This window comes from Amblyomma mixtum, chromosome 6, assembly GCF_055824585.1.
Source record: "Amblyomma mixtum isolate Tamu chromosome 6, ASM5582458v1, whole genome shotgun sequence".
Lineage (NCBI taxonomy): Eukaryota > Metazoa > Arthropoda > Arachnida > Ixodida > Ixodidae > Amblyomma > Amblyomma mixtum.
Window position 1 is genome coordinate 71,563,832 of NC_143017.1, and position 14,404 is coordinate 71,578,235.

At 48.8% G+C, this 14,404-nt stretch overlaps 1 protein-coding gene across 1 annotated transcript; it reads left to right on the plus strand.

Annotated features, from left to right (window-relative positions):
• Positions 1–9,659: 9,659 nt before the first annotated feature.
• On the plus strand, positions 9,660–12,272 carry LOC149339353 (protein unc-13 homolog 4B-like). The gene has a single exon (XM_089550916.1). It carries the CDS (start codon positions 9,660–9,662, stop codon positions 12,270–12,272), a length of 2,613 nt encoding a protein of 870 aa, XP_089407042.1.
• Positions 12,273–14,404: the final 2,132 nt, after the last annotated feature.

A 14,404-nucleotide genomic window follows, 5' to 3' on the forward strand; every position in this document is an offset into this window, starting at 1 on the left:
ACCAGGAGTGCGATACCTTATGATGTGGGCGGCCGCTTGGCAGAGTTCCCCATTGAGGTACGCCTTGAAGGCTTGCTGCAAGTCGCTCATGATTGTAGTCACTTGCTCGGTGGTGTGAGCTGTCCCTGCTTTTTTTAATGCGAGAGCATTGAAAGCCTCACCGGGGGGGAAAAAAAATGTGTCGTCGGTCACAATGCTTGCCCCTTGGCAGGATGGAAATGACGTCACCAGACCTGATAATTAAAGCGAAAGCTTTACTACCGCATGCTCCGCGAGTTTCGCCGACCACGCCGCTTTGACCTTGAGGTATACCTTCAGCCGCTCCTGAGCTGCACCGAAACCGATGGTGAGCGGGAGCTTCGAAAGCAAAGTAAAGGTCGCGCTTTAAGCTACGTGGCGGTAGTTACAGATGTGCGCTGTGTACGTTGGCATTGACAACGTTGTGGCAGAAACGCGGCACTGAAGCCACAGGCCTTCGGCGTTCATTGTTTTCATTGGCGTTGGCGTTGTGAACGGTCTAGACTCCGATGATCTTGAATTGAATTGAATTTTTATTCTCTAGATAGCACTGGAAGCTGCTCTGAGCAGCTTGACGTGGCCACAGAAACCTTCACTTGGCCATTCCATTGGCCATTTCCTCCACTTTGAGGAAAGGATCCGCGCGTAACCGGCTCACTGGGTCAGTGGAAGCCTCAGTTGCGCTTTGAGGTACGTGGGGTGGTGATAGAGAGGTTTAGGCTGAATGCGTTAGCGCTGACAACGTTGTGGCAGACACGCGGCACTGCAGCAATAGGTTGCACCGTTCATTGGGTGAGAAACCTTTCGCGATCAACCCACCTGCCTGGGTGGCAGGGCGGGCGCACTGCCTATCCAGTGTCTGGAACGCACTCAACTTTACAGACGCCATGCCGCGTCTAGTTGCCCGATACACCACAGATTTCGCTCTGTAACCAGGTTCAACAGCAGTTAAACCGCAGCTAATTTTTTTCGGATAATTCCCGTTCACTGCAAGGAATTGACGTCACCAGACCGCAAGGGACGTCTCTTTCTGTAAGGGCATCAACAGCTTCTAAGGCTGTCGCTCTGCCAACATGTTAGGCATTTTGCCCTAAGATATTTTTTTTTAAAATTTTTGCGAGCCTTAAATTGCCTGACATCCTTTGTATATCTGTTGGAGCAGCCAACTGCACAATATAGCAAGCAACCTTTTTTTCCCTTAATATTAGCGCATGGCGAAAGGAAACGTGAAAATTGATTAAAAAAAAATTCCATACGTCGAAGAAACGCCGCTCACGCCTCGTGTAAAAATGGTGACTGGTTCGAGGGCAACCGGAAGACAAGGGTGAAGGGAAAGCGAGTGCACAAATTAATTGGAGAACGCCGACGACAGCATCACCGGGAGTGAGGTTCCCCGGCGCCACCTGGCCGGTAAGATCAAAGAATCACCTCACATATCCTTATGTTTGTCTGCTTCAGTGCAGCATGTGTCGCCACCTGTGCTTGTCATTACCAGCTCACTGAGAGGGGCGCCGAGGACAACTCCATACAGTTGAAAACTTTCCAAATTGCTGGAAAGCTGACTTACAGGAAGTTGTTTTTCAACCAAGGACCCTCGTTCACATTCTGCGTTTTCTCTTCCTTCTCTATAACAGGGTTAAGCGGGGGGGGGGGGGGGGGGGGGGTGAAGATGAGTCAGTCGCCCTTCATTGTAATCTTTTTAGAAATGGAGAATCTGCGTAAACCCGAACTCAAGACGGTTGCCGTTAGTTCGAGATCGGGTGTGAAGGGAACACGTCGAAAGGGTGCAGTGGTGCCTTGGTGCGTTCTCATCCCTGCTAGGAACACAAAGAGAGAGAGTGTGAGTTGCTAGGCGCATGTCGGCGTACATATCTTTTGCTTTTGCATCTGGTGGAGGTCGCTTGGGTATTCTCGGCTGATGCTCCATCCTTCCTCGGAGAGCCGAAGCACAAGCCCGGTGCCTCTTGTGCGATCCCCCGTCCATCGTGTCAGCCGCAGGCTCCGCGGCTTGTCTCCAGAATTCGGACTCCAGCCTCAAGAGAGCGCACCCATGGCTACGACCACGGCAGCAAGTCAGTAAGCTTTTTGTTGGTGATAGGATGACTAGTGTGTGGATATCTTGGATTCACTGGAAAGCTTATACATTGAATCTAATACGTCCTTCCGGCATCTTCCTTCTAAGGCAGATTAAGGGGAATCTCTCCCCGTTCTTTAAAAGAAAAGAAATCCAAAAATGCTGTCTGTGAGGAAGAGCGTTTGGTTGGAAAAAATCCTTGCGGAGAAGCTGACAAACAATATTTAAAGTGGTAAATTTCGTTCATAATACCGATTTATTGCAAGGCGTTTTTTCGCAAGTTTTATGCTTGTTTAACAGCAAAAGGTGCATTTATTGATTAGAAAATTGGATGTAAAACAATTTTTTTATCGGCACTCGAATCAAACTTGTGTCGTTAATAGCAAGAAGGTCTCTGGGATCATCGTTTTGAAGCAAATAATTAATAAATACTCTGCAAAGAGGAAGATGGGTGGCTTGCATCGGCGGGAATAGTTGACACGATGGTTCTGTTGCGAAGCTCCAGGACGTAAGCCATGGGCTGCAGCAAGCACCTCCACCAAGTTGTAACGGGGTTTACAGGGTTGATTCTCCAGGAACAGTGCCTGGTGAGAGCTAGCAGAAATGGCAGTCCGAGCTCCGACAGTCGTCTTTACAACACAAATGAATGAAAAGTGAATACTGTTGGGGGTCGTGTAGCAGCAGCCCACCGCTGCCACCAGTTATCATAAATCGGGTAGCGTGACCAGTTGTTGCGTCTCCCTTGGGGCTCGTCCAGGATGAGGAAACGGTCTGAAGCTTCGAAGGTTGGGGATACGAAAACAGGCAGGTTTAATGGCACTTTTTAAAGACATTTATTTACATAATGAAAGGCAGAAAAGCAAAGAAACAAAAATTAAGAGTTCAAAGCGTCGAGCGACTGGATGAGCCTGTTACCCAGGGCCCAGAGCGTTCGTGCTCACTTTGGGCGCAGGTTAAATAGCCCAAGGCTCCGCCGTTTCACCAGGCGGCAATTCATCGCGACACAAAGATCGGCACTACACAACACAGCAACCGAAGACACCTGTTGTAGAGTCCACCCGTGGGAACTGGTGAGGAGGAAACGTAAGTCTGCAGCTCTTTCGCACTGCGATGCAAGAATACTGTTAGCAGCTCGTGTCCATCGAACACAGGTGTGGCATGATGGCGCCGCGGCCGCAGCTGCGCTGGCTTCCTCTGGCAATCAGAGAGACATCCGGGACATATGTTTACGATTGTAATGTTATTTATGTTGTTTGTGCCTGAGACCGCATTTTGATCACTTGACGCACTTTTTTTTGTATATTTGAGATGTAGTGACCGCTTTGCTTGACATGTTTTTTGTATTGCTAGAATGTACAGCTTAAGTGCCAAATGTTTTGCGCTTTATTTCACACGCAAATCTTATTTGTGTTCTTTTTTTGTTTTGTTTTGTACACGTGTCCCCCCGCGCTGCAAGTCATGTATACGGGGGGTTCAGGCTGTTTCAAGTGGAAGTTGTTTCCACTTTTTGCCTGAACCAACCCTCATCAATTTGTGATGAAAATAAAAACGTTTGATTGATTGATTGATTGATTGATTGATTCGTTCCGGGTCTTCTCAGACGAGGTGCATCCTTTCTTCCCCTGTCGTATCGTCGGTCGCTTCTAGAAGGGAAGGTCGTTGGCACCGAGCCGAGCGTGGGAAGAGCTCCATCGACCATTTCCCAGCTAGTCATTCTTTTTGGTGGGGTCATCTTGGGGGTCAAACGACCTTTCGAAATTTCCGCCGTTGAATCCGCCACCGTTATCATCGCGGGTCTCAAGTTGGGTCGTAACAATACCTATACTTCATTTGTTGGCATTCTCTAGATTATAAAAGCTCTTTTTTTTTTCAGTGACGGTACCCACTTTGGCCGTATCTACTCGCATATTACGAAATCATCGCTCATTACATAATAGCCGCTGGACCTCCCATCACTTCACCGTATACTAGATTCAAAATACAGTGTGGTCTGGCGACAACTGCAGACCAGCCGCTCCATCTCACCCTACCTCCTTCATTGCTGCCACGCTACCTTTACCCTCCCACTCTGCTCAGCATGTGGGGCGGCCAAGTCCACCCCCGTACACTACTTGTGGGAATGCTCCTAGCCCAAGGCAGTTTCCCTCATACCCTACCCATCCCCCTCCTCATGAGAGGCCGCTCTGCGAGTTGCTCAACCAGCCGGCCAGACATGGCTAGTAGACAGAGCTCTCCGTGAAGCCCAGGCCCGTGGACTGTTGGACAAGTAGCAGCCCACCCTTGAGGACCTTCTTTTATTTTTTTGCTTCTAATAAAGTTGCTACCACCACCACCGCCACCACCACTTCGTCAAGAGAACACACTAATCTGTCAGCACAGACCAACTTAAACTTATCCCCAGGGCCTCTTTAAAGCACAGCGGGTTATCACGTCGACCTCTTACATTGCTCCGAGTGTGTGCAGCAGGTTATAAAGCACCATTCATTCTGGTCGCCTAATTCCTAGAAATGTCGGTTTCTTGCATGAGAACGCCTGTTAGAAATCCGAAGTTTTCCTTGTTTTCCCGTGTAATAGAGAGAAAAAATTTAACGATGTTCGAACTGAGGTCGCGCCGGTGGGTCTTGGAATTCAGCTCTGTGCGCTTTGAAATTTATTCTCTTACTGTTCCGACAGAAGTGCGCCTTTGCTTCGCCTTCAGTTTCGCCGGAGTTTTGATAAAATGTTCGACTGAGATTTCCGAGAATGGGAGCTAAACGTATTTCATGCTTTCAAGATTCTACACTCACGCCGTCCTCGACTAGTAGGTTGGTTTACTGGGGCCTTGGATTAGGCCATCACCGCCTTTTTATATGTATATTTACCTCTTTTATGAAGGGTAACTCTCTACAGATGCTTATATACAGAGAGGCCCCCTGGTGAGCTGTACGTGGTACAGTCCCGACTGAATTAAAGGCTCTATATGAGCCTCCTGCATGGAAATCTGCGAATATGGAGACCATGTGATAAGAAAAAAATCTATGTGCCTCTCATATGTCTTCCATATAGTCTCTATAAACTTTCCATATAGATTCCACTTAATTTTTATGTGGGCATGGGCATGACATCAAATGGTGGCCATATGTTTCCAAACTTCTCAATCTCATCCGCCCAACTAACTTTCTGCCGTCCCCTGCTACACTTGTCTTATCTTGGAATCCACTCCATCACCCTTAAGGACCAGCAGTTATCTTGCCTTCGCATTACATGCCTTGCTCAAGCCCATTTCTTGCTCTTAATTTCGACTAGCATTAATCTGCGTTTGTTCCCTCACCTGCTCTACCTGCTTCAGGTCTCTTCGCATTACACCTATCATGTTTGTTTCCATAGCTCGCTGCGTTGTCCTTAACTTAAGCAGAACCCTTTTCGTTAGCCGCCACGTTTCTGCCCCATAGCTGAGCACCGGTAAGATACAGCTGTTGTGTACCTTTCTCTTGAGGGATATTGGTAAAGTGCCATTCATGATCTGAGACAACCTGCCATATGCGCTCCGCTCGATTCTTATTTTTCGACTTATTTCGCTCTCATGATCCGGATCAGCGGTCACTACGTGCCCTAAGTAGACATATTCTCTTACTACTTCCAGCTTCTCGCTACCAACTGCGAACTGCTGTTCCCTTGCTATACTCTTGAACATTCCTTTGGTTCTCTGCATGCTAACTTTTAGCCCCACCGTTCTGCTCTGCCTGTCTAACTCATTGATCATGCTTTGCAGTTGATCTCCTGAGTGACTTAGCAAGGCATTGTCATCAGCGAATCGCAAATTACTTGGATTTTCTCCATTTACTCTTCTGTTCCCAATCCAGGCGTTGGTACACCCCCTGTAAATAGGCGGTGAATAGCTTTGGCGACATCGTGTCTCCCTGCTTGACACCCTACCTTATTGGAATTTTATTGCTGACTTTATGAAGGACTAAGGTAGCTTAGCTATGCAGTAATTATCCATATCTTCCAGCATTTTCGCATGACTCTTCTTCACCCTGATTCCGCCATGCCTGCATGACTGCTGAGGTTTCCACTGAGTCAAAAGCGTTCTCGTAATCAATGAACGCGATATATAGTGGTTCGTTCATTGTCGAGTATATTTTATGAAAGCCTGCCTGGTAATTTGATTGATTGAAGATTGTTAGACGGTGGCCACAGCTGGCGAAGGAGAGGGTTAATTGTAGAGACATGGAAGAGGCCTTTGCCCTGCAGTGGGCATAGTCAAGCTGCTGATGATGATGATGGTTCGAAATGCGTGGTTCATAATGTCACGACCCAAGGAGAGCCGTGCAGGTAGGCGTAGGGGAGAACCCAAGAATAAGGTCGGTACTTTCAATCTCAGAGCCAGGTTTAGCCCAAGCGCGCCTCTCGAGCCGCGTGGCGTTATAGTATATCGAATCCGTATGCTCCACGTGCACTCCGTATAAACCTTATGGAAAACGTACAGAATTATGGTACTCGTTATATATATGGAACGTTTCAGCAGGGGTATATTTGGTATATTTGGCTCGTATTTCTATACCACAGCCGCACTTGCCAGAGAATGAGTGGCCACAGAGAGGCAGCACAGTTTGAGCGGTTTTGATATAGCCTACGTACGCTTACGTACGCTAAACGCAAGCAGTTTGCGGGACTTTACGCCGCATGTCACATCAGCCAACACCTTTTAGGAGATTTTGCGTCGGCACTTATATTTGAACGTGAGCAAACGCAGTCGCAACGATAGCTCCTGTCTCAAGCTTCCGCAGTGAGTCTCAGTCAGGGTCAGTGTGAAGTTCGCTTAGTTTTCTGATGCGCCATTCAGTCTCCAGCACAGAGTGTACGGTGCAAGGTACCTACTTTGCGATGCGCACCTGTCCCCGGTCGAAGGGTTACCAAATTCGTGGATCCGCGGAAGCACGACGGAGGCTCGGTGGCTGCCCTATTGCTGCGGCGGCACCGCCGCCAGAACGCTTGTTCCGTCTCCGTCTTGCCTTCCCACCACAGATATCTTTCCAGCGCGCAGCCTTGTGCAGTGTGCTGTTTGAATGCCTGCAGTCGTCATTTTGCGGCCAGTGGACGTTGTTTTTTTTTTGTTTATCCTTCTCGTTTCCCTGCGTGTAAATCATTCACGCAGGTGTACGGTGGCCGATCGGTATGCGATGCGGCGTCAATGGGTCGTTTGAGTTTTGGACACTCAGAAGATGCCCCTGGTTAGGTTGTAGTTGCCACTGGGCGCTTGACCCCTCACCGTCTTTTTGAACGTTGAGTGATTGTTCCCGAGGCATACGTGTGTCCCGTATGCACGTGCGCGGAAAAGGAAACGTCGAGGACGGCAGAGGTTCGGAATACAGTGAATTCAGTGCTGTTTGTATGTGTGATCGAAACCCCTCCTTTCCCAAGTATTTTATTAGCTGATATCCTTTCCCCAGTCTTTGATTAGCTGACGGAAACTTTATTTTCCCTTCCCTAACCATCGATTAGTGAGAGCTGTCGCCTGAATGATTATTGGTAGCTGTCCCCGCCAAGGGCGGAGACAGAGGGCTTAAATCTAAGTGCTCTGTGTTAAGCGAGGTCTGATTTCGTCTAATCAACGGTGAAGTCATGCTGTAAATAGTTTTCTCCTTGCTCTTTTCTTCTTGTTTATTAATGTGTAAATAAATAGTTAATATTTTTTTCCTGCCGCCGAGTAATGTGAATTTTTGCGAGTCCGAACCATCAATCCATCAAGAAACTCAATTTCATCATCAACAAATGTTTCCTCACGTCGCCACGTGAAGGGGAAACTCAACTGTCCGTAATAGCCTCTTCAGGGAGACAAACTGCGTCTGCATGGTTCCCAGCATATGTAAAGCGACGTGAATGAGAAGGCTTTCATTCCGTGAGAGCCTGACTACATGAGAATCTGTGTCATTTGGCATGGTGTTGTCACAAGAAGCATGGGAGTCGGAATGACAAAAAGAAAAACCCTTCGAAGTTCGAGGTGAGAGTTAGTTTGAGTCAGCGATTGAGAGGTGAACGAATGGAGTGAAGGCTGCTCAGAGGGTTGACTCGAAGGCAGTGAAGGATTTCGAGGCGAGAACGCGATGCGAGGCATTCAGAAGGTCCTAAAAGCGAGCCAAAGCCAGTAGAGATGAATTTCGACCACCCAGACTTCTTCAACATGCGCAGGAATCAGAATAAGTGGTCATTGTCACATTTCGCGGCCATTGAAGTGCGGCTGCCACGGCCGGGATGCAGCCTGTGATCCCTGCCGCAGCGGTACAGCCAACGAGCTACCGCAGCCCACTGTTGAGAAGCGTTTAAAAGCTCTAATACCTCCTCCCACACAATATAGGTATAATTGGACATCAGATTGTCGTCATGTTACCTTTTCGGGATTTAACGCGAATAGGATTGATTTTTGTTTGTTTATTTATCTATTTATTTGAACGTACAGCAGCCAAAAACTTTTTCCCCAAGGGCGAATGTAACACACATAGCATACCCGCGGAAGGACGCCGAAAATCACAGCGAAAATCTGCTCATCTTCATTTGCATCTGCACTGATATCATTAGCGCGTGAATTTGCGTGCTCGGGGTTTTTTTTTTTTTTTTGCTGTCCGACTGATTTTATTTGCTTTGCCTACATATTTAAATTAACTGGTTCCATACAGTATCTACTTTTGGCCCCATTCCTGTACACTCTATAGTATTTGCCGCATACCTAGTGCCGAAGATATTAAACTTTCAACTGCTGCCTTGCATAATTTCATTGGCATAGCGTTCAGAAGAATTGTTATTTTTGTTCTTGTAATTTTATAAGTAGTGCTACTAGTTGCTACATTTAATTGCATTAGCGCGTTTGGTTCGAATTCTTAGTCCTACTTTCGGCACTATGCGAAGCATTTCCTTCTATATACATAGTTTTTATACAATGAAAAAAGAAACATCCAGGCGACTTGATATCCCTAAAGCCCTCAATGATGCCATCCTTGCGAACTTTGAACGCGGCTTGTGTTGGTGCTACCTAGCGCAAAATACGGGTGCATTCTCGGCAATTAAAAATGCAGCCGTATCAATTATTTAAACGTGCATCCCCCGTTGTGGCAAATAGCTGTGGCTTTCTGCTGCACAGCGCGAGGAAGCGCGTCTGATCCCGACCGCGGCGGCCGCATTTAAATGAAAGCGGGATGCAAAAACGATAATGTATTATCACTTTAGCGCATGTTAGAAGTAACCCCATGCGTTCAAAATTAAACCGGAAACGTCCGCTCTACAGCGTGTCTTACAGCCGCTCTGTTTACATCTGTCACCTGGAAACTAGGCATTATTATCTCCGCAACATAACCTGATGAATGAACAGCGTGTGTATCGATCTGTCCGATTTCAGTTTGTCGTAATTATCAATTATGAAAATACACAGACGAGGTTCCCGGAACCCTTCATGGTATCACATACTCCGGCTATTAGCATACATCCAGTCAAGCGCAGAGCCTACTTTTAATCTTCGTAAGAGGGTTCTGGCAGTGTGCACCACAGTGAATTAGCCTGACGTTCGAGGAAGAAGAGAACGAAGAAGTCGCACATGGTTCCCAGCGGCTCCTCCAGTCCGCTCGAGATCTACGAGGACAGCTCCGATTCTGCGCAGGAACTCGAGAAACTCTTCGATCCCATCTCGCCGCGGGACTTCTTGAAGCTGTGCGTTCAGTGCCTGCATCTGGCCGAGCGGGCCGTGGGCAAACCGACTAAGCCCTACGGGGCCATCAGCGAGGAGCTACGCAGCTACGTGAGCGCCACGTTCGCCGAGGTCGTGGAGGCATCGAGCGCGGAGAAGCTGGCGCGCCTCGCCGCGCGGGTGCCGGAAGCGCGAGTGGAGCTGCTCGTCACGGTCGTCCAGGCGGAAGGTCTCGTGGCCAGCGACGTGAGCGGAAAGTCCGATCCCTACTGCGTCCTCCGCGTCGGCGGCGGTGGCGCGGAGGTGTACCTGACCAGCGTCAAGAGCAGGACCGTGTGTCCCACGTGGGACGAGAGCTTTCGCATCCGCGTCCCCGATCCGGATGCGGACGCCTTTGAGCTGGCCGTGTGGGACAGGGACCCGCGCACCGTGTGCGGCGTGTGCCGCGAGCTGCGGGACGTGCGCTCCTGCGGTTCGTGCGTTCACTTCCTGAGGGAGTTCTTCGAGACCTTGTGCTCCTTTGACGGCGCCGACGACTTCATGGGCACGGCGTCGGTGTTCGTCAACGAGATACCGTGCACGGGGTACGAACACTGGCTCAAGCTCAGGGACACTGGCGGTCGGGGCGCGTACGGCCGCGTTTACGTGAGGTTTGGATTCGAGTGCAGACCCAGGAAGCGGTTTGACCGTCGAACCGTGCTCCGCTACCACTACTACCTGTGCCTCGTGTTTTTGCTGCAACGTGTGTCAATGGTCATTAGAGGTGTACCACTCTCCTGGACCCAGTGGGAACAGTGTCTCGCCGAAGAGGGCCTCACGTTACTCTACCGTCACTCGCAGTACCACAGCCTCTCGTGCACGGAGCAGCTGTTGTGCCAGATCACGGCCTTGACGAATGTCGTCAAGTCGGGGAAAGGGAGAGTCAACTTTTGTGTACTGTATCGGCTCTTGGCGCAGATGAGGTCTTCAGTCAAAGATTCGCAGGATCAGTTCCTTGTCAATTCTCTGGAGGTTGTATTGAAAGCTCTGGCCGAGCCGTGTTTGGAGCGCCTGGCAAGACTTCACGACAACTTCTCTTTCGCGAAGAAGTACGAGCGGGTTGATCTGCTAGGACTCTTGTTTTGCTGCCTTACGATTGAAGCACTCGTAGAAAATGAAGTCACGGACACGGCGAGCGTGGAGATAAGGAAAGACGCTTCTGCTTGGTATCAGCGTATACTGATGCGAGAGAGTGCGAACGATGATGATACACTCATAAATATGGTCCGACGGGTACTTTTCGTCATAGGAAGCTATCACGAAGAGGCCGATCGTATTTTCAAATCTGCTTGGAACGAGACGTACACCGAGATTGTGCACAAAGAACTGGACGCGTTCATTTGCGAGGCATTTCAGGCAAGAGTATCGAGCTTCTGCTCCACGCTTCTCAGCCAGCCAGTTCCGAGTTCGGACAAAGTGGAGGAGAGTTTGCAGCTATTTTATCTTCTGCAGGGGTTCCACAAGCGAACCTCCAATGCGCTAGAGGCAAAAAGAGGGCGTTTGAAGATGGACAGCCTTCAAGACTGGTTCGGTTTCGACCTGGTCTTGCTGTGGTTCGATCTGGCCAGAAGACCAGTGCCCCAATGGATATCGGATCTGGTGAGCAATGACAACATGTCTCCGCTGGCCCGCGACGTCAAGTACGGGACAGCCGTCCGAGACACGGTGGACATTCTTCACTCCCGCTATGTTCAGCTGTGGCAAAAACTGGAGCTCCGCAACTTTCAGTGTGCCCGTGCCTTCACGGCGGCTGTGGCGGAGGACTGCTCGCATTTCGTGCGCTGTCTTTCGAGCCGCGCCGAGTCGGCCGGTTATTTCGACGTCGTCGGCGAGTTTGAAGTGTCTACCCAGCTCTGCGTTGCCGTGAGCAGCTTGGCGCGCATCGCGTCCTTCCTGCAGGAAACCATAACGCAAGTCGACGCCGTTTGCTTGTCCGATGGCGACATCGCGCTCAGAGCTGGCGAGGCTCGCTTCCCGTTGGAAAAGTCGCTGGACGAGTCCCTGATCGCCATGTCTCGCGTCTGCTCTGAAGCCGTGGACAAGCTCAAGCCGGAACTGCGGAAGCGGGTGACTCGTGTCTCCGACGCGAGCTCTCGACACTTGCAAGACCGCGCGCTTCACGAGCTGGTGCAGTACGTGGACGCGTGCATCGGGACGCTTCGCGACCACTTGGACGACATCGCGTTCCGCAAGATGCTGCGCCTTCTGTGGAGGTCCGTTGTGGGATCCATCAGGGAAGAAGCTTCTCTGGTCCAAGAGAACTACTTGTATCGTTTCACTACGGCGCCGCTCAGCTTTCAGGGCTTGCAAAGGGCGCTGTTTCAGCTCAGAGATGTGTTTCACGCCGAAGGCGTGGGCCTGTCTCCCGTAGAGCTGGAGATAAAGCCTTACGTTGCTCTTGACGGACAGCTGCACGAAATCGTTCGAGCTTTAGAAGAGCACGATGTAAGTCTGTCAAAAGACGCGGGTGTGGTTATAGTTTGAGAAGCAGTGACGTCCACCGTGTTAACCATCGTGGTATGCAAACTGCAAAGGCGTTTTCTTTTTTCGTGCCTACTTAACTGCAAGAGTGAAATGCCCAACTGCTGAAGCCAATCCCTCGATCGCACTCTTAGGACTTAAGAGCTTTGAAATGAAACAAAAAAAGTGCTATCTCGCCTCGTCTGTGGGTGTGCTACCTGTATAATACTCAATAATATCGAATAAACTACTGCCTACGTGGCGTTTCTTGAGTTTAAAATATAGTACAGGCAGTTCATAACGAGCAGTCCTTGGGCATATCCTGTATTTCCAGATAACCCAGCGTGCATGTAACGCGCCTTGCAGAGGAAAATAATTACGCTACTACTAGAACAACCATTGCCATTCTCATATCCTTTTTTTTCTGTTCTTTTTCTTTTTGCATTTTTGTTTAGCCCTGTGGCTGAAAAGGTTGTGTTTGTATATTCATTTCTTAACGGTTCAGGTGCTCGATATAACGAGCAAGCTCTTTAGATGAGCGCGCTCTCTGTAAGTGCGTTTTATAATTAGGTGCTGTCGAGCTTGGCCCGGCCTGTGTCACGGTATTCATTTTGGACGGAAGTGCGCCATTTTTTTTTATGGTTCTAGTGCGCAGCCGTAAAAATTGTAGTTGGCTGAAAGTTGGGCGACACTGATGGGGCTCGAAAAGGGATAACTACGGGAATAAGCCTGCTTATGTAAGGTAAACCTTGTTTTTCGGAACATTGAAGCATGGTCTGACAGTTGACTAAGCCTGCGTAAACAGTGGCTTGGCATTTTTATACGCTTCTGCTTGCGCCCTTAATCCGCGCAGCGGCATTTATTCTGAGCGCACGAAGTCAGCGTCTAAAAGCCTCATTCTCCGAAACTGTGTCACGGTGGATGCAGTGTTGTAAGATGCCTTCTCGAACGCTACCATTAACGATCGCAGTAGCACTTGGCGCAGTAGGAATAAACAGCAGAATGTCTCCGCATTGACAAACCAGTGTGACAGCTCTGTACATAATGACGTCACGAAACTAGCTTCCGACTTTCCAAAAGTTTAATGCTTAAAAACTTGATTCAGAAAACGAAGGAAATTGGTATGAATTTAAGAAAACATGTCCGTTTCAGATATAACTCCTGTAATAACACAGCACCCTAAACATCATCGTCCTCGCTCACACCCTACTGTGGTACAGAAATTTAAATTTTAGTTTTTCCTCGGACGCTGTCGGACGAGAACGATGGTTTACAGACAGCTACATAAAGCGGCTAAAAATTGCATAAATTTGTACTTGCTTGTTCCAGATTTTTTCAACACTGTTTGTACGTCTCCTAATGCTCCTCCACTTACACCAAAGGGTCCGCAGTAGGTAATAAATAAATAAACATGCTGATTATTTGTTTCTTTTCAGCCGGATTTTATTTCTCATTTGCTGCGCATTTAATATTGATCAATATCCGTACTCTCTTGAAAATAGTGGCAGTATATAAATACGATTCCATTTACAGTACTTAATGATGCTAGTATGAAAGCGTAATTGTGTGAACTCAGTGCTCTAATTTACGTTCTACTTTCGGCTGTTGAGCTTCGGAAACACTCGTCATTCATTAGGTTTTGTGGTTATAAACACGTTCAGAGCAGAATTTGTTAAGCTACCAGTCGTATGAATGCGGGTTCGAACTGCATAGGGGCTACTTTGAATTGACAAATCTCTCCGTGCCTCAAGAAACATCCCCCTTTGAATAAGAGGACAGAAAAATTCATATCGCCTCTACTGCGTCCGTCAAAGCTCGTACTATCGACAACAAATAAAATGCGAATAGCACAGCGCGTGACCGAAAGGCCATTTTACGCCGTCTGTCTGTCGCCATCGGAGATAGGCGCGCTCTTCCGGTCTGCGATAGTTTTGCTTCCGTTTTCTTTGACGTCCATTTCCTCGCTTAGCCGCTGGAGCGCCACATTTCTGGTGGAAGTACGGCGATAAAGCTTTGCTCACTGTCAGAAGGAAGCGATCCAATAACGACCATGTTGGACACCGACCGCCACCCGATCGGTCTTTTTTTACTGTTATCATCGCAACCAGACGCTGATAACCGGGAGATAATAGAAGCAAGGCCAAGGCGCTGCAGTC